We start from the raw sequence: 21699 nt of genomic DNA on the forward strand, positions 1-21699 counted from the left end.
ATCATCCTTCATACTTCATCCTACATTGAAGAGGCTTCATATAATATTTCCTCCGTGCGGGTTCAGTATGTGTCACCTTCAGACACACAGATCTTATCTGTTATATGAGGATTAGTCCTTGAAGGTGTTCTGGACGTTCTGTAGTACGTGATGTAATATGATGCAGAAGATCTGAGAAGTTTATGAGAGGTGGGTTAGGTTATGCGTGGTTAGGTGATGTTTATACACCCCCTTGGACAGGTGCTTCTTCCAGTTTTAGGACTGGTTTTCAAAAGAGTCAAAGGGCTTAATAAAGTTATAGAAAATCCACCCTGTCCTGTGATCTTCTTTAATCCTTCCCCATCTGACAGGTGTCATAATTAGAACGGGCATCCTCTATACATGTTGGTGATTACTTGGACTCAACCTGCCAAATAAAATGGATTAAAAGTGCACAAAGGACATGTCTGTTACAATAAGGGGCTCAATGTATAGCTGTGTGAGGAGGCGAAACTACACCCATATAACACAATACGGTTACCTTGCTTCTGAAATATATATCTATATGTATAAATATTCCCTTAATCCATTATCAATGGGACCTGACAGGCAAAAGATTATCAGAATAACTATGGCTTACCAGGTGGATCTAGAGAAGTAGGTGAATATTACTTGTAGAGATCCCCCCCAGGAAGATATTGACTCAAAAATATCTGAAACCTAAAATCTAAGTATATTGTAAAACATTCCTGTGTTGTGGAGGGACCTTCCAGTTGGCCATCGCTTATCTGTGATGGTTGGTGTGTAACACTTTTCCCTGTTCTGTGGCCACAAATATTAAGATTGACAGCTCCATGGGGGCCTCAAAATTGCTTCTTTAGCTCTGGTGATTCCCCCAGTCTATGAGCAGGTTACACCAAAGTCTGTAACTATGCCAGGATTAGATGGACAGATATTCCACCATAAGATTTCCTAATATTGTTATTTTTAGCTTCCATCCATTCGATGTTTTCTTTTTTTATAGCCACATGCCTTGGTACCGTAGACCTGAACATGATCACTAATGGTTGGATTTTTAGTGTCACTTGTGTGGCCACCTACATGGAAGATGATGATTAAATTTTTGATAAGCTTCAAGCCAACCAAGTCCTCCACCATAACTATGCAGCTAGGAGATCCTACGCATGTGATATGCATATCATGTACTAACACATTACATCGGGCCAACTAGTCAAAAAATTTCACTCTAGTTTTCTAGAATTTTAAGAGTAATTTGTTTGAAAATTTTTGAGTGCCAAGTTACTTCTTGGATGGTACTGTCTCTTAACGTCTACAGTATTGTTATCGATCCTTGAGTATGCAATTACCTATACATAAACATTGTGTTTTGTGATACAAACATTTCTTAAATATGTTTTGATAAAATGTTGGCCTACTGAGTGTAGAACTTCTGCTTCAGCTCAGACTTTTCTTCTGATTTTCAGCATTCCAGCCATAGCGAGTTAAGGACATTACGGAAAGGCTTATCTCCGTACCACTCAGAATCCCAGCTGTCATCACTGTCTCCGTACCAGGAGCCCCTGCAGAATGTGAGTAACCCCCTCAACTCACTCTCATTTATTGGTGACAAGACCTAAATGCATGTGTGTAGATGGAAAAGACGGATCTCCATTCTCCTGTATCGAGATGAATATTTATAAGTAGATACAATAGAGACGGATTTATGCCCCTAAATAGAGAAAGGGCATGAATATTTATAACACTTCATCCCCAAAGGCCTACCTAATTTGCAGCTTGAGAATCTATATGATATCATTTGGTTTATTGTTTGACTAGGTTCATAGAAGGTTCCCATGTTCTGTAAGATATTCTAGTAAAGGTGATCTAATTCTTGGGGGTGTTATATTAGTTATATTATAGTAATAGTACATAGGAGCAGTATTATAGTAGTTACATTCTCGTAGATAGGAGCAGTATTACAGTAGTTATATTCTTGTACATAGGAGCAGTATTATAGTAGTTACATTCTCGTAGATAGGAGCAGTATTACAGTAGTTATATTCTTGTACATAGGAGCAGTATTATAGTAGTTACATTCTTGCACACAGGAGCAGTATTATAGTAGTTATATTCTTGTACACAGGAGCAGTATTATACTAGTTATATTCTTGTATATAGCAGCAGTATTATAGTAGTTATATTCTTGTACATAGGAGCAGTATTATAGTAGTTACATTCTTGCACACAGGAGCAGTATTATAGTAGTTATATTCTTGTACACAGGAGCAGTATTATACTAGTTATATTCTTGTATATAGCAGCAGTATTATAGTAGTTATATTCTTGTACATAGGAGCAGTATTATAGTAGTTACATTCTTGCACACAGGAGCAGTATTATAGTAGTTATATTCTTGTACACAGGAGCAGTATTATACTAGTTATATTCTTGTATATAGCAGCAGTATTATAGTAGTTATATTCTTGTACATAGGAGCAGTATTATAGTAGAAAAGAAAAAGTCCCGTTGAAACGCGTATGATTTTAATGCACTTTAAGCCTGTGACTGTCACTGGTAGGAATCACCCGTTTTTGTGTCTCTGGATATAAAGATGGATTTTGGACTTATGTGCTTTTAATGAAAATGGAATAAAAGGTATTTTTTTATGGATATCACTCACGCTGGACTTCTGCTTCACCAGTATTATAGTTGTTATATTCTTGTACATGGGGCCCATGAGCCTTATACATCAAAGCTTTAAAATTGTCATTGTTGCTTGTACGAACCTTTCAAATTTCAGCTCTCAATTTTTCATATTCAATAAAACACTAAAAGATGATCACTTTATCATGGAGGTTTTAATTTGATCGTCTCATCTACTCTGCACAAATCCAAGATTATGACACTCTTTACAGCGGCTCCAGGAGGCCATCAGCTGTGATACTCTACATATCCGCTGCTGGAAAGTACTTCTTCGGGATGTACAAATAGCACTTTAGATATCTTGTAATGGTTTGATGTAATAAAAGCTCAGTGTGCTTAGTGCACAGAAGAGCAGTGTACTCATCTGCATCTCCCAGGAGCCGCCGGGTAAATATTGTAGCTTAAAGGGATGAGATAAATAAAGCAAATCTGCCCCTAGTGGCCAATTCTTACTGTAATATACAATTGCTTCTCACAAAATTAGAATATCATCAAAAAGTTAATTTATTTCAGTTTTTCAATACAAAAAGTGAATCTCATATATTATATAGTTATTACAAACAGAGTGATCTATTTTAGTGTTTCTGTTACTGTTGATGATTATGGCTTACAGCCAATGAAAACCCAAAAGTCATTATCTCAGTAAATTAGAATACTTTATTACACCAGCTTGAAAAATGATTTTAAAATCCGCAATGTTGGCCTACTGAATGTATGTTCAGTAAATGCACTGAATACTTGGTTGGGGCTCCTTTTGCATCAATTACTGCATCAATGCGGCGTGGCATGGAGGCGATCAGCCTGTCGTACTGCTGAGGTGTTATGGAAGCCCAGGTTGCTTTGATAGCAGCTTTCAGCTCGTCTGCATTGTTGGGTCTGGTGTCTCTCGTCTTCCTCTTGACAATACCCTATAGATTCTCTGTGGGGTTAAAGTCAGGCGAGTTTGCTGGCCAATCAGGTACAGTGGTACCGTTGTTTTTAAACCAGGTATTGGTACTTTTGGCAGTGTGGACAGGTGCCAAGTCCTGCTGGAGAATGACATTTCCATCTCCAAAAAGCTTGTCGGCAGAGGGAAGCATGAAGTGCTCTGAAATTTCCTGGTAGACGGCTGCTTGACTCTGGTCTTGATAAAATACAGTGGACCTACACTAGCAGATGACATGGCTCCCCAAACCATCACTGATTGTGGAAACTTCAAACTAGACTTCAAGCAGCTTGGATTGTGGCCTCTTCACTCTTCCTCCAGACTCTGGGACCTTGATTTCCAAATGAAATGCAAAATTTACTTTCATCTGAATACAACACCTTGGAACACTGAGCAACAGTCCAGTTCTTTTTCTCCTTGGCCCAGGTAAGACGCTTCTGGCATTGTCTATTGGTCATGAGCGGCTTGACACAAGGAATGCGACACTTGCAGCCCATGTCCTGGATACATCTGTATGTGGTGGCTCTTGAAGCAATTACTCCAGCAGCAGTCCACTCCTTGTGAATCTCCCCCCAAATTTTTGAATGGCCTTTTTCTTAATTCTTTCAAGGCTGCGGTTATCCCGGTTGCTTGTGCACCTTTTTCTACCACACTTTTTCCTTCCACTCAACGTTCCATTAATATGCTTGGATACAACACTCTGTGAACAGTCAGTGCAGCGCCCCAGAGTCCTGGTCATTGCAGTGATGTCGTTCTTCCACCAGGGGGAGTGATATTACGTCTGATGGCAATAAAGATCTTCCTACCAGGTATCACAAACCATACACCACACTTCACACTCCAGTCCACCAGGGGGAGCCTTGCTCCTATCTACTAGGGCACTCCTCACAGAAGGATAAAACTGGTGGTCTGGATAAAAAGTTAGAGAGACGCTGACTGGGCTTTGCCCAGGCAACACCTGTCAAGCAGACAAGGGGGAAAGGAGGAACATCGGAGCTGCAGACAGAGGGTCCCTGACGGGTGGGATCCTGTCGGAGGCCTAGCAAGACAGAAAGACACGGAGCTGCGCCTGCCCCACGTGTGGCAGCATCCTAAGAAAGGACACGAAGAGAATTGTGTTGTAGAGGGTGAGACACGAAGTCATAGCACAAGGAGATAACACCAGAAGGAGTTCTGCCCTGCAAAAGGCTGCCTCCTTCTGAGGCGCGTAGCCTGTGACCGGAACACCGAGGGAGCAACAGTCTCCAAGCCTTGCTCCAGAGACCGGCAGGACAGTCAATTCCAAGTTGGCTGCCCGACCTTAATACCTAAGAAGACACAGTGGCAACTAGTGGGGGTTGGGGCGTCTCTAGGGTCCCTATAAACAAGCCTCAGGCCATCAGTCATATGGGTTTGTCCTATCCATACCATCTGGGGGACAGAGAGGAAGAAATAACATCTAGAACATCTACAAGAGTTGAGGACCTTACCGAGAAGCTCAGCAGGGAGGTACTACAACACACAGGCGCTAGAGCAAGGCTACTGATTTCCACCTGGATAGGGGACTCTGGATTTGCCTTCGGACGGGCTGGACTCTGCCTGCCCTGTGGTCCGTACTCTGGACTGTGGATGCTGAAGCTTCCAGTAAAGGTAAAGAGACTGCAACCTTGTGTCCTTGTTATTCTCTGCGCCTTACATTTTCCACCATCACCACCTACACTTCTGGGAAGCCCTGGGGACACACTTCACCTGTGGGAAGGTATACCATCTAGCTGCCATAACATCACCTCAGCGGACCCCTCACCGCAGCGTCGGTCACCCTGACCGAATACCACAGGTGGCGTCACGAACACTATCCCTTTAAAGACCTTTCCCTTTGGATACGGACATCCCTAGGGCCACGGACCGGGTCAGCCACCGTGACATCCCCCGAACCGAAGGACCCGGTACCGAGTACCCCATTGCCCTACTGGGGGCGCTCCACCAGCTTCTTTAGCAATGACCTTTTGTGGCTTACCCGCCTTGTGGAGTGTGCCAGTGACTACCTTCTGGACATCTGTCAAGTCAGCAGTCTTCCCCATGATTGTCGAGCCTACTGAAACAGACTAAGGGACCTTTTTAAATGCTAAGGAAGCTTTGCAGGTGTTTTTGTTAATTCTAATTTACTGAGATAATGACTTTTGGGTTTTCATTGGCTGTAAGCCATAATCATCAACATTAACAGAAATAAACACTTGAAATAAAGCACTCTGTAATGACTCTTTATAATATATGAGTTTCACTTTTTGTATTGAAGAACTGAAATAAATGAACTGTTTGATGATATTCTAATTTTGATTAGATTTTAGTGTTCTTGTAGTTTTATTAAAGAGGATCATTTGTCAAACAGACTTTTATATGTTAATAAAAAATATGTGAAAAATTGGCATATGGCTTTGGCTGTTGTTCAGCTGCTTACATCTTCTAGGTTTGTATATTACATCTTCTATCTGCTATAAAGCGGAATAATCATATAGAATGGCAGAGGCTGCATCCGGTTACCTCCGCTCATCCGATCTAATAATAACATGCACAGGGTGAAGCAATATTCAGGAAAATGTTGCAGACCCGCCGCTATTTATATCCCACATTAATGGAAATTCTTGTAGATGCGGCAGAAATGTCTTGAATGTTACTTTCGCGACTCTTGCCCATGTCCGGGCCTGCATCTTGGCTCATGACATCATTGATGCGGGTGCTTGGTGTTCGGATACCCCATTCCTTGCTGCTTTAGCACTGCTCCATGTAGGACAACAATGGGGGCCCTTGGTATGACGGTCAGCGTTATATAGCAGCTTTACACTGCAGCTCTGCTCCCTTAGGTTGGCTACTGTACACAAACACAAGCCCAACATGAGCTGAGCAAGAATCAGGGCATGGTGCGCGGACATTGAGGGGCCCACGGAGATGTGAATCACATCTGTTAAACAGTAGGTTATATTCTGATGACACATTCTCTTTAAAGGTGGTTACAAGTCTGCAGTCATTTTTTGTGACTGCAGACTTGTTGATCCTAATAGCGCGCAGTGTTGCACGCTGTCAAGATTTTCCTGTGCTGGTAGCGGGTTGTCGCATGACCGCAAATATGCGATTTTCATGCATGAGGTCACATTCCGACTATACATGAGAGGTGGTCTCGCTCAGTACAAGTGAGGTCGGAAACATCTAGTCAGAATGTGGTTGGAAGTATGCAAATCACATTATTGTGGCCACATTTCTGCACTCTCCCGATGCCGGAGAATCCTGACAGTGCACACAATCACAGAGTGACTGCAGACTTGTATCCCAAGCCTGGCCAATCCCTTTAAGTCAGGTTTTTATATTACATGTATGTTGTAAAAACAATTTTGGTAACTTAATTATTCATATAGTGAGCGATCTGTATAGAAAGAAAACCAACAACCAAAATGTTGCAATCCTCATACTGGCCACTAGGGCTTTTATAGATTCATACTTCCAGTTGTTTCTGGAAATTCACATGCACATTAGCAGCAATGAACAGACCACGACACTATCTTTTTGTATTGAAGCACATTGTGTTGAAGGTCATTGTACAGCAGGAGGAGGAGGTGAGCTTTGACATTACCTGCTGTGAATGGTGGATCCTGTGTTATCTGCTGTATATAGAGGTGTTATCAGTCATTGTACAGGAGGAGGAGGTGAGCTGTGATATCACCTATTGTGAATGGTGGATCCTGTGTTATCTACTGTATATAGAGGTGTTATCAGTGATTGTACAGGAGGAGGTGAGCTGTGACATCATCTATTGTGAATGGTGAATCCTGTGTTATCTACTGTATATAGAGGTGTTATCAGTCATTGTACAGGAGGAGGAGGTGAACTGTGACATCATCTATTGTGAATGGTGAATCCTGTGTTATCTACTGTATATAGAGGTGTTATCAGTCATTGTACAGGAGGAGGAGGTGAGCTGTGACATCATCTATTGTGAATGGTGGATCCTGTGTTATCTACTGTATATAGAGGTGTTATCAGTCATTATACAGGAGGAGGAGGTGAGCTGTGACATCACCTATTGTGAATGGTGGATCCTGTGTTATCTACTGTTTATAGAGGTGTTATCAGTCATTGTACAGGAGGAGGAGGTGAGCTGTGACATCACCTATTGTGAATGGTGAATCCTGTGTTATCTACTGTATATAGAGGTGTTATCAGTCATTGTACAGGAGGAGGTGAGCTGTGACATCATCTATTGTGAATGGTGAATCCTGTGTTATCTACTGTATATAGAGGTGTTATCAGTCATTGTACAGGAGGAGGAGGTGAGCTGTGACATCATCTATTGTGAATGGTGAATCCTGTGTTATCTACTGTATATAGAGGAGTTATCAGTCATTGTACAGGAGGAGGAGGTGAGCTGTGACATCATCTATTGTGAATGGTGAATCCTGTGTTACCTACTGTATATAGAGGTGTTATCAGTCATTGTACAGGAGGAGGTGGTGAGCTGTGATATCACCTATTGTGAATGGTGGATCCTGTGTTATCTACTGTATATAGAGGTGTTATCAGTCATTGTACAGGAGGAGGAGGTGAGCTGTGACATCATCTATTGTGAATGGTGAATCCTGTGTTATCTACTGTATATAGAGGAGTTATCAGTCATTGTACAGGAGGAGGAGGAGGTGAGCTGTAATATCACCTATTGTGAATGGTGGATCCTTTGTTACCTACTGTATATAGAGGTGTTATCAGTCATTGTACAGGAGGAGGAGGTGAGCTGTGACATCACCTATTGTGAATGGTGGATCCTGTGTTATCTACTGTATATAGAGGTGTTATCTGTCATTGTACAGGAGGAGGAGGTGAGCTGTGACATCTCCTATTGTGAATGGTGGATCCTTTGTTACCTACTGTATATACAGTAGAGGTGTTATCAGTCATTGTACAGGAGAAGGAGGTGAGTTGTGACATCACCTACTGTGAATGGTGGATCCTGTGTTATCTGCTAACAGCTCTATATACAGTAGATAACACAGGATCTACCATTCACAATAGGTGATATCACAGCTCACCTCCTCCTCCTGTACAATGACTGATAACACCTCTATATACAGTAGATAACAAAGGATCCACCATTCACAATAGGTGATATTACAGCTCACCTCCTCCTCCTGTACAATGACTGCTAACAGCTCTATATACAGTAGTCATTGTACAGGAGGAGGAGGAGGAGGTGAGCTGTAATATCACCTATTGTGAATGGTGGATCCTTTGTTATCTACTGTATATAGAGGTGTTATCAGTCATTGTACAGGAGGAGGAGGTGAGCTGTGACATCACCTATTGTGAATGGTGGATCCTTTGTTACCTACTGTATATAGAGGTGTTATCAGTCATTGTACAGGAGGAGGTGAGCTGTGACATCACCTATTGTGAATGGTGGATCCTGTGTTATCTACTGTATATAGAGATGTTATCAGTCATTGTACAGGAGGAGGAGGTGAGGTGTGACATCACCTATTGTGAATGGTGGATCCTGTGTTATCTACTGTATATAGAGGTGTTATCAGTCATTGTACAGGAGGAGGAGGTGAGCTGTGACATCACCTATTGTGAATGGTGGATCCTGTGTAATCTACTGTATACTGAGATCTTTCTGTAATCCTGTCTGTGATGTTAAGACTTCTGAAAACCTTTCTGTAAAGAGTAGGAAGCACAAGTCTGATAAAGCCCCAGTGGTCAGTGTGAAAATTGCTGTATTTTTCATTGTATTTTTAGTTTTTACAACACAAATAAAAGACAAACTTGATTTAACGAATATAATTTTCTGATACTTTCTCTTTAGTAGAGGATCGTCAACTCCGCATATGGTGTTCACTCTTCTCCGGGGCTAATGTCAGCTCCCCCGGTTCCTTATATACTGGGTACATCTGCTGCCTGTACTCGCCCCTTCTTACATGTGACGGCTGCAGCGATCCATCCATTTATAGAGGAAAGCACAACCTGTGGCTATTCTAACTACAATGAATCGGTTTCCCTTGCCGTCCTCTTCCCTTATTTTCTATACAGATATGTCGCAGGACGCTTCCTCCGTATGTGAATCGATCCTGCTGATCTTATATACAGATCTTGCTTCCCTCGGTGCCAGGATTCCTCCGAGACGCTAATCGTGTTCTACAGCAGAAATTGCAGCTTGTTGCAGATGTTTCCTTTTCCGGATTAAGCGTTTGCTTGTGGAAAAGTAAAAAAAAAAAAATCTTCTCCAAAACTGTATTATTCTGGTGTTAGACCTCAATCCCATCCACTACATGGAGTCCTCATTACACACAAACACGTTTTTCCATCTCTATTAACCCAAGGATGTTTTGGAATCTGAAAGAAAAAAAAGGGCAAATTCTACACAAATGTTACCGAGGACTCAGCGCCTCATAGATATGGATACAATAACACCACAAAAGGGATTTGGGGACAATGTCAGAGTGTAAATCCAAAATGTTCATCTGTTTCTTAATAGGAAAATGGGAGCGCAAATGGCCGCCATTACATCTCCCACCACATCAGTTTTCATTATTTATTTATTTTTAGGGCACGGGGCGGATAATATCTGATCCATCACCCACTGCGCCCGCAGGATACATCCCAGTAGTGCAGAAGCCGGAAGCTGTGGTACATGCTATGAAGGTAAGCTTACAAGTTATGAAAACTTTTTTTTTAATAACAATAAATATCGAATCCAGAAATCAGAGCGGAGGATGTGAACATACTAAAATCCTGGCCGAAAAGAGTAATTGTTTCTTATGTTACAAGTAACGATATTTATGTTGCTGTTCTTTGTAAATAACTAATTGTAACAAATGTTACTAACCCCTACACTAGATGTGTAACTAGACTCATCTAATAATAAAGAGGTTATTTGTGCCACACAGCAAAGGAGAAAAAATGTTTCCGCCGAGCAATGTAAGGCGACCAGAAACTTGGGTCTATGAATTGCAATCATTTGTTGCTCCCGTCCATCTAGTTTGAGATTTGCTGCCTAAGTCCATGGAGTCGAGGTTTGCTGCCCTGGTCCATGGAGTCGAGGTTTGCTTCCCTGGTCCATGGAGTCGAGGTTTGCTGCCCTGGTCCATGGAGTCGAGGTTTTCTGCACCGGCCCATGGGGTCGATGTTTGCTGCCCTGGTCCATGGAGTCGAGGTTTGCTGCACCGGCCCATGGAGTCGAGGTTTGCTGCCCTGGTCCATGGAGTTGAGGTTTGCTTCCCTGGTCCATGGAGTTGAGGTTTGCTTCCCTGGTCCATGGAGTCGAGGTTTGCTGCCCTGGTCCATGGAGTCAAGGTTTGCTGCCCTGGTCCATGGAGTCGAGGTTTGCTGCCCTGGTCCATGGAGTCGAGGTTTGCTGCACCGGCCCATGGAGTCGAGGTTAGCTTCCCTGGTCCATGGAGTCGAGGTTTGCTGCCCTGGTCCATGCAGTCGAGGTTTGCTGCCCTGGTCCATGGAGTCGAGGTTTGCTGCCCTGGTCCATGGAGTCGAGGTTTGCTGCCCTGGTCCATGGAGTCGAGGTTTGCTGCCCTGGTCCATGGAGTCGAGGTTTGTTGCCCTGGTCCATGGAGTCGAGGTTTGCTGCCCTGGTCCATGGAGTCGAGGTTTGCTGCCCTGGTCCATGGAGTCGAGGTTTGCTGTCCCTGTCCAAGGAGTCGAGGTTTGCTGCCCTGGTCCATGGAGTCGATGATTGCTGCCCTGTTCCATGGAGACAAGGTTTGCTGCCCTGGTCCATGGAGTCGAGGTTTGCTGCCCTGGTCCATGGAGTCGAGGTTTGTTGCCCTGGTCCATGGAGTCGAGGTTTGCTGCCCTGGTCCATGGAGTCGAGGTTTGCTGCCCTGGTCCATGGAGTCGAGGTTTGCTGCCCTGGTCCATGGAGTCGAGGTTTGCTGTCCCTGTCCAAGGAGTCGAGGTTTGCTGCCCTGGTCCATGGAGTCGATGATTGCTGCCCTGTTCCATGGAGACAAGGTTTGCTGCCCTGGTCCATGGAGTCGAGGTTTGCTGCCCTGGTCCATGGAGTCGAGGTTTGCTGCCCTGGTCCATGGAGTAAAGGTTTGCTGCCCCGGTCCATGGAGTCGATGATTGCTGCCCTGTTCCATGGAGACAAGGTTTGCTGCCCTGGTCCATGGAGACAAGGTTTGCTGCCCTGGTCCATGGAGACAAGGTTTGCTGCCCTGGTCCATGGAGACAAGGTTTGCTGCCCTGGTCCATGGAGTCGAGGTTTGCTGCCCTGGTCCATGGAGTCGAGGTTTGCTGCCCCGGTCCAGTCCATGGAGTCGATGATTGCTGCCCTGTTCCATGGAGACAAGGTTTGCTGCCCTGCTCTATTTAGTGCAGATGTTTGCTGCCTCTGTCCATGGATTTGCCATTTTTCCTCGCAGTCGTACTTTACCCTTCGCTGTAGATTAGTCTAACCAGCAGATTTTCTCTTGGGTAGGTTCTGGAGGTGCATGAAAACCTGGACAGACAAGCTCCCGACAGCTTTGAGGAAGATCTGAGCGAGAAGGAAAAGGCGATTGTGCGAGAAATGTGCAACGTAAGAACGACTTTTCTGGGTTGGGATCTACTTTGGGGAACAGCAACACCATTAATATCAGAAGTAAAATCGTCCTGATATTTGCAGTATGTGTCTATAATAATGAGATCATTGTGGAGCACACAGATAACGTCATTAGGGTTTTGGGAGCAGATAAAGGGTTAATGCTGAGAATAACGTAGGAGGCCACTTTTTGGCGCAAATTCCTTTAATCTCACCGGGACTCCTGCCGCTCACAGACTCGGTAACATTGTACGATTGTCATCTATTAGTCCTGCTGGGAAGACGCCGCTCCACAGGAAACTTCTGCAGCAGACGAAGCCTCGACGTTTCTCGCATTTTGTGGATGAATCATATCTAACAATGTTCCTATCTTTGGGGAGAACTTTGTGCCGCCAGGATAATCGGTGACATTACCGTCCTAATATTTGTTACTCTGCTCAATGATGACTATATTTGCAAATTCTATTAGTATATTAGTCTACGGCTCACCTGGAGGGGCAGAGCGGGGGTCTCTGAGCACTCGGACCCCACCATGTTCCCGGCCTATCAGAGGATAGCATTATAAATTCCTAGAGAATTGTCACTAATTGTCCATTAATTATGGGTCTGAAAAAAGTAACGTTTCCACCTGAAGATAATTTTGTAACTCTTCTATGGAGAACCAGTAGATTTCCCCTCCTGGTTCACATTTATCGCAGTGCCCATAAAAATGTGCAAATTATTATTCCATATGTATCTTAAAGGGATTTTCCAGGCATAAGAAGTGTATCTTAAAGGGGCATCATCCAGTTCAGGTGGGTTTTGATTCCCCAACTGACCGCAAGAGCAGGACACTTGGTACCCGCCTGAATAGCGCAGAGGTCAAGTATTTGCACATTGGACAAATGTGCCCCTTCTGGCGATCAGTGGGGGTCTTAGTTCTTAGACCACCTCGGAAGTGATCACCTGTCCAGTGCATAGATGATAATGTTGTACTGGAATACTCCTTTAAAAGGAGCCTGGCCCATCCGGAAACTCTATTTACCTGCAGATATAGGAGTAATCTGCAGGTGACTAGCATTAAAACAATGTGTAGGTTAGGGAAGCAGCGGCTACAGGGAATAAAATAAGATATATCTTCCCTGCAGCCTCTTTTTTTCTAGTTATTGATCACTATAGAGTGCGGCACAGGATGTAAACACTATTTACCTGGAGATTGCCTCAATAATCCGCAGGTAAATAAAGTTTCTGGATTTAAGAATTGCTTCATCTGCACTAGTTACAGAATTACCAACCAATGCAAGAGCAAGAGCGACACCTAGTGGTGAAAGTAAGGTAATCTAATATATAAAGCTGAATGTGTGTGTGTGTGTATGTATGTATGTATGTATGTCCGGGATTGGCATCTGAACCGTAGCAGCTACAGCCACAAAATTTTGCACAGTCACACGTCTGGACCCCGAGAGCGTCATAGGCTATGTTGTGAGGTGAAATTTTAACCCCGCGCTTTCCAATTCACCAAACAATTTTGCCCCTATCTACATAATGGGGAAAAAGTGAAAGGAAAAGTGTTGGAGGCGTCGCAGCTACAGGCACAAAATTTTGCACAGTCACACGTCTGGACCCTGAGAGCGTCAAAGCTATATTGTGAGGTGAAATTTTAACCCCGCGCTTTCCAAGTCACCAAACAATTTTGCCCCTATCTACATAATGGGGAAAAAATGAAAGGAAAAGTGTTGGAGGCAAATTAACAGCTGCCAGATGTGAACAAGGGGGACTTAAAGAATGACAGCGATGGCACCAAAGAGTATATACTGTACAGTTGCTAAGGTGGGGCCCCAACATGGGATAATCACACCACCACGGGGATATGAACACACACACAAAATGCGCCACACACTACCACGTGCTCGAACACATATACCACCCTCAGTGCACATTTCACCACACATACACCAACCTCGCCACATAAAAGTAGAAACACAAAAGTCGCCGCTCAAAACTCGCCACGCGCAAAACTCTCCACATGCAAAACTCGCCACACGTGCAAAACTCGCCACACGCAAAACTTGCACACGCAGAAAAATTGCCACACGCAGAAAAATTGCCACATGCACAAAAGTTGCAACACATGCAAAAGTTGCCTCACACAAAACTTGCACATACTCAAAAGGCACCACACATAAAACTCGCCACGCGCAAAACTCGCCATGCGCAAAACTTGCTGCACACAACTTGCTACACTAACCTGTCACATGCAACTCGACACACAAAAAGTTGCTACACGCATGTCGCCACACAAAACTCATCTCACAAAAGTCCCTACATGCATGTCGCCACACGCAACTCAACACACACAACTTGACACACGAAACTCGCCCTAAAACACACACAAGTCTGGTATCCTTCAAAAATAAAAATCTGATTAATAAGCAGACAAACTACAAGAGCAACAAATGTACCATATAGGAATCCGGCAGCTGTCAGTCACATGACCAGTCTATTATGTGTATGTGTGAGCTAATATATACTGCCAGGGGGTGGGCTTACTGTTGGCTGGGGATTTATCAGGCTGCCATTTTAGCTTACAAATACTGAGGTAAAAATACTGACCAAATAACGTGTGAACGAGGGCTAATACAGGAGGAGATGGCATACAGCTATATACTATATACAGGAGATGACACACAGGTATATACTATTTACAGGGGAGATGACACACAGGTATATACTATATACAGGAGGAGATGACACACAGATATATACTATATACAGGAGAGATGACACACAGGTATATCTAATATATAAAGCTGAATGTGTGTGTGTGTGTATGTATGTATGTATGTATGTCCGGGATTGGCATCTGAACCGTAGCAGCTACAGCCACAAAATTTTGCACAGTCACACGTCTGGACCCCGAGAGCGTCATAGGCTATGTTGTGAGGTGAAATTTTAACCCCGCGCTTTCCAATTCACCAAACAATTTTGCCCCTATCTACATAATGGGGAAAAAGTGAAAGGAAAAGTGTTGGAGGCGTCGCAGCTACAGGCACAAAATTTTGCACAGTCACACGTCTGGACCCTGAGAGCGTCAAAGCTATATTGTGAGGTGAAATTTTAACCCCGCGCTTTCCAAGTCACCAAACAATTTTGCCCCTATCTACATAATGGGGAAAAAATGAAAGGAAAAGTGTTGGAGGCAAATTAACAGCTGCCAGATGTGAACAAGGGGGACTTAAAGAATGACAGCGATGGCACCAAAGAGTATATACTGTACAGTTGCTAAGGTGGGGCCCCAACATGGGATAATCACACCACCACGGGGATATGAACACACACACAAAATGCGCCACACACTACCACGTGCTCGAACACATATACCACCCTCAGTGCACATTTCACCACACATACACCAACCTCGCCACATAAAAGTAGAAACACAAAAGTCGCCGCTCAAAACTCGCCACGCGCAAAACTCTCCACATGCAAAACTCGCCACACGTGCAAAACTCGCCACACGCAAAACTTGCACACGCAGAAAAATTGCCACACGCAGAAAAATTGCCACATGCACAAAAGTTGCAACACATGCAAAAGTTGCCTCACACAAAACTTGCACATACTCAAAAGGCACCACACATAAAACTCGCCACGCGCAAAACTCGCCATGCGCAAAACTTGCTGCACACAACTTGCTACACTAACCTGTCACATGCAACTCGACACACAAAAAGTTGCTACACGCATGTCGCCACACAAAACTCATCTCACAAAAGTCCCTACATGCATGTCGCCACACGCAACTCAACACACACAACTTGACACACGAAACTCGCCCTAAAACACACACAAGTCTGGTATCCTTCAAAAATAAAAATCTGATTAATAAGCAGACAAACTACAAGAGCAACAAATGTACCATATAGGAATCCGGCAGCTGTCAGTCACATGACCAGTCTATTATGTGTATGTGTGAGCTAATATATACTGCCAGGGGGTGGGCTTACTGTTGGCTGGGGATTTATCAGGCTGCCATTTTAGCTTACAAATACTGAGGTAAAAATACTGACCAAATAACGTGTGAACGAGGGCTAATACAGGAGGAGATGGCATACAGCTATATACTATATACAGGAGATGACACACAGGTATATACTATTTACAGGGGAGATGACACACAGGTATATACTATATACAGGAGGAGATGACACACAGATATATACTATATACAGGAGAGATGACACACAGGTATATACTATATAGAGGAGGAGATGACATACAGGTACATACTACATACAGGAGGAGATGACATACAGGTATATACTATATACAGGAGGAGATGACACACAGGTATATACTATATACAGGAGCAGATTACCTACAGGTATATAGTATATACAGGAGGAGATGACACAGGTATATGCTATGTATAGGAGGAGATGACATACAGGTATATACTATATACAGGAGATGACACACAGATATATACTATATATAGGTGAGATGACACACAGGTATATACTATATACAGGAGATTACATACAGGTATATCTAATATATAAAGCTGAATGTGTGTATGTATGTATGTGTGTATGTCCGGGATTGGCATCTGTACCGTCGCAGCTACAGCCACAAAATTTTGCACAGTCACACGTCTGGACCCCGAGAGCGTCATAGGCTATGTTGTGAGGTGAAATTTTAACCCCGCGCGTTCCAATTCACCAAACAATTTTGCTCCTATCTACATAATGGGGAAAAAGTGAAGGGAAAAGTGTTGGAGGAAAATTGACAGCTGCCAGATGTGAACAATGAGGACTTAAAGAATGAGAGCGATGGCGACAAAGAGTATATACCGTACAGTTGCTAAGGTGGGGCCCCGACATGGGATACTCACCACACACGGGGATATGAACACAAACACAAAATGCGCCACACACTACCACGTGCTTGAACACATATACCACCCTCAGCACACATTTCACCACACACACACACCAACCTCGCCACATAAAAGTCGAAACACAAAAGTCACCACTCAAAACTCGCTACATGCAAAACTCGCCATATGCAAAACTAGGCTCACGCAAAACTCGCCACACGTGCAAAACTCACCTCATGGAAAACTCACCTCATGCAAAACTTGCACACACAGAAAAATTGCCACATGTACAAAAGTTGCACCACATGCAAAAGTTGCCTCACACAAAACTTGCACATACTCAAAATGCACCACACATAAAACTCGCCACGCGCAAAACTCGCCATGCACAAATCTTGCTGCACACAACTTGCTACACTAACCTGTCACATGCAACTCAACACACAAAATGTTGCTACACGCATGTCGCCACACAAAACTCATCTCACAAAAGTCGCTACATGCATGTCGCCACACGCAACTCAACACACACAACTTGACACATAAAACTCGCCCTAAAACACACACAAGTCTGGTATTGTCCTTCAAAAATAAAAATCTGATTAATAAGCAAACTACAAGAGCAACAAATGTACCATATAGGAAATACGGCAGCTGTCAGTCACATGACCTGTCTATTATGTGTATGTGTGAGCTAATATATACTGCCAGGGGGGAGGGCTTCCTGTTGGCTGGGGATTTATCAGGCTGCCAATAGCAACCAATCACAGCTCAGCTTCTATTTTGCTACAGTTAATTAACCTGAGCTCTGATTGGTTAATATAGGCAACAAAGACATTCTCAGTATAACAAAGCTAATATATGTTGTGAAATGCTTCTATTTGCTTAGTTTTTGCCTTTTAATAATTACATTTCTATCTATTTGTTTTGTGGTTTTTGTGTGCAGAATAAATTTTTGTTAACACATTCTATTTTGCTAACAGCAGTCATTAACCCGGGCGAAGCCGGGTAGTACAGCTAGTAACTTATAAAGTAAATTTATAAAAAGATTCGTAGCATAGTCACAAACATTCATTGATGAAATTTGGGTGGCAATTCAAAAAAGCTAAATTTCCACAGTTAGGAAATGCAGCACAAGGTGGATGCAAAGTTTTCTGCGCAGAATTTGATTTGCGGAGCAAGTTTTAAAATCTACATTAATTTGTCAATTTCTATGTAGAAAAAGCTTGAACTGGTATTGATTATCTGCAAATATCCACAACTATGGATTTCAAATTTGTTGACTTTTTTTTTAACAATTTCACAGCAGTAAATCCACACAATTCAGTGCAAATCCAACCTGTGCGGCTGTACCTTACTTTAATGCCTCATTCAGACTTCAGTTTTTCACTGTTTATTGAGTAGGAGAATCTTGGAAACATTTTTATTTCTTTTCATGCGAGAAAAGCATCTTACCCTGATGGTAAAAACGGAGACATGGACCAAAAAATATTCCGCAGCACTTTACAATTCATATTGGACTTGTACAGACAATAAAGACATTAGCGAACACATAATTCAGATACCACGAGAAGTGCGGGGCGTGCTGCTCACAAGCTTACAATCTATGAGATGACAATAATGATCAATTCATTTTTCTCAAACGCAAAATACAATTAAAAAGATAAAAATGGACATCTGATAAAGAGGTCTAATCTGGCATTAAAGAAGACCTTTAAGTGGAACCTGTCGCCCCCAAAATCGATGGTGAGGTAAGCTCACAGTCTCAGGGGCTTATCTACAGCATTCTGTAAAGCCGATGTTACCTGAAAGAGGAGAAAAAGACATTAGATAATACTCACCCAGGGGCGGTCCGGTCCGATGGGCGTCTCAGGTCCGGTACAGCGCCTCCCATCTTCATTCCATGACGTCCTCTTCTGGTGTTCATGCTGCGGCTCCGGCTCCGGCGTACTTTGTCTGACCTGTTGAGGGCAAAGTACTGCAGTGCGCAGGCGCCAGAAAGGTCAGAGAAGATAAAAGGCGCCGGAGCGGACCTGAGACGCCCATCGGACCCGGACCGCAGCGGGACCGCCCCTGGGTGAGTATAATCTAACCTCTTTTTCTCCTCTTTCAGGTAACATCGGGGGCTTATCTACAGCATTACAGAATGCTGTAGATAAGCCCCTGATGAGGGTGGGCTTACCTCATCATCGATTTTGGGGGTGACAGGTTCCCTTTAACCAAAGTTTTCATGTTGAACTAAACTCGATGTATAAGTGGCTGTAGAATGGAATATACCTATTTTTTTACTCTATGTTGCGGAGATATTAGCAATCAAAGTATTTGGCACCTAATGAGTTAACTCTTGTGACATTTAAGTGGGTGTTATCTAAGTTTTCCCTAGGGGCGTGCACTTCTTCTCCCTGTACAGGTTGCCCAATCATCAGCAGGCAGAAAAAGAACACGCCGCCCACCATAGCTTAAGTTTCTCAGTGTGTGAGATATAAGGCTACAGTTCTGATGTCCTGGTCTCCCCTCCTGCATGATTAGAAAGTCCTGGGAAGAGCATAGATGACTCTCACCTTTCAGATGATGATCTTTGTGGAAGGAAGGACCTGTGCAGCTGAGTTTCTGTGTCACATTGAAAACCCTTCTATCAGCTTTTCTCCTCTCATAGCTCAGTTACCTTTGTTGTACTGCGCCTGTCTAGAGAGGGAGTCACACTTGTGCTCAAAAATTGCTTTGCACATAGTGTGTGACACATTTCCTGACAGGGGCATTACAACATAGGTGACAGTGTTATGGGAGGAGGAGAGCTGATGGAAGGGTTTGTAATGTGACACAGCTAAACTCCGCTGTTCTTCCCCTTTCCCCCACAGGAACCTAATCTGAAAGGTGTGAGTCATCAGTGCTCTTCCCAGAAAGTTCTAATCCTGCAGGAGGTGAGACCAGGACATCAGAGCTGTGTCATTGGATCTCACACACTGTGAAGCCTGCTATAAGCTATGGTGGGGGGTGTTATTTTTCTCCTCTGTTGAAGCCTGTTTATGATTGGGCAACTCATACAGGGAAAAGTACAATGTCCACAGTGAAAACTCTGATAACGACAACTTGGACTTAACGAAAGTTATCTTATTAGGTGCTAAATACTTTGATTGCAAATATCTCCGCACCAGAGTTGCAAAATTAAAAAGAGTAAAAAGAAACATTTTTTCCCCGCTTTGCAGCCACTATTACATTGTGTGTCCAGTTCAGCATTAAAACTTTGGTGAAAGGTCCTCAAATAAGAAATGATCATGAAGTATATATATATCTCTTCTTTGCAGTATAGAGTCTTAATAACTGGAGGGGAAAATTAGCGAATGAGTTTGGGGTGTTTGCGGAAAACTTGTGCTCTCATTCTCCCTCTTCTTCCTCCAGACAACCCTGTAAGAACTGGAATAAGGGAGAAGTTGTCATTTGTTCTCATGCTTTTTTTTTGTGCCAAATTAATATTTGTGGAAAAAAAATAGATATAATTCTAATATCGTTCTTCTACAGGTCGTTTGGAGGAAACTTGGAGACGCAGCGAATTCTAAGCCTTCAATCAGGCAGCACCTTTCTGGAAACCAGTTTAAAGGACCCTTGTAAAAAGACGCGAGTGGAGCTAAAGGCGTCGGAAGCACTTGAAATAAAAGACTGATGTATATATGGAGACTCCAGGTCATCCATAAGCTGGAGACGCAATACGATGTATATAGATGTACGGCGGATTTGTGTACAGTAGATACATAGTTGGTGTGGAGGCGTCTCCGATACCTCCTGCAATAGACCACTATCCTTGAGCTCAGATCGGTGGGTTTCTCAGCGGGGTCCATAGGATGGGCTCCATAAACTAGACCCCATTAGTATTACACACTGGATTCTAATTTTGTAACGAGGATTTTTATTTAATGGGATGAGAACAAATCAGGATATTTTTGTATAGAAGATGAGGCTCCTCTCCCCACGTTTTATGAACTTTCCATCATTGTAGCTGCTTCATTGCTTTTTATTCTGATCAATATTTGTATTAGGAGAAAAAAAAGAACAAAAACAACTGTAAAACTTTTCAGGAACTTGTAGATTTCTATCCATGTAAAGACCAAAATAAGTTTGTTTTTTTCCTCCTAAATTTCTGTATATAAAGTGGACGGATCTCTATTTTGTTACGATGCTGTTCTAGATTATGTAGAGAATATATTCATTTTATGTCGGCATATAAAAACCTGTGTATATGTGAATTGTCAAGTGTCGTTTCTTCACCATTTCATATACCAGCGGCTGACATCTGGACAGCATAGAAAAAGCGAAGAGGAGCACAATGGGGGACATTACAAGTATAATGCATGGAGGGGGAATACTAATGTATGGAATGACAAAGGGAGCATTGGTAACATCATCCAATGCAGCCAATACGGGAGTGGAACAACTAATGGCATAAAAGATGGATGTTATTATTTCAGGGCAGAAATGTGCCCACTGTATGGGGGACACAGGGGAAGGAGCATTACTTTTGTTGGGGGCCCCAAGGGATGACATTTCTACTGTTAGGTGGTCACAAAGAGGGACATCACTCCTGTAATGCATTTTATGACTGGGGACACTGACTGGTCAGGGCACCAGGGTGGCACTATTGCAATTTTCTTTTTCATCCAGCACAGTCTAAAAGTAGGGGAA

The 21699-nt window shown here is 43.2% G+C and overlaps 1 protein-coding gene across 1 annotated transcript in view; it reads left to right on the plus strand.

Moving 5' to 3' along the window:
* The window catches only part of CCDC85C (coiled-coil domain containing 85C), a 139447-nt gene extending 118190 nt beyond the window's left edge, over positions 1-21257 (plus strand). Inside the window, exons 3-6 of the mRNA XM_077267350.1 lie at positions 1464-1568; positions 10175-10270; positions 12063-12161; positions 20542-21257. Coding sequence (XP_077123465.1) covers positions 1464-1568; positions 10175-10270; positions 12063-12161; positions 20542-20631 — 390 coding nt within the window. The 3' untranslated portion in view covers positions 20632-21257. The remainder of the gene's footprint in view (positions 1-1463; positions 1569-10174; positions 10271-12062; positions 12162-20541) is intronic.
* The last annotated feature ends 442 nt before the right edge of the window (positions 21258-21699 follow it).

The sequence above is a fragment of the Ranitomeya variabilis genome, chromosome 1 (genome assembly GCF_051348905.1).
Source record: "Ranitomeya variabilis isolate aRanVar5 chromosome 1, aRanVar5.hap1, whole genome shotgun sequence".
NCBI lineage: Eukaryota > Metazoa > Chordata > Amphibia > Anura > Dendrobatidae > Ranitomeya > Ranitomeya variabilis.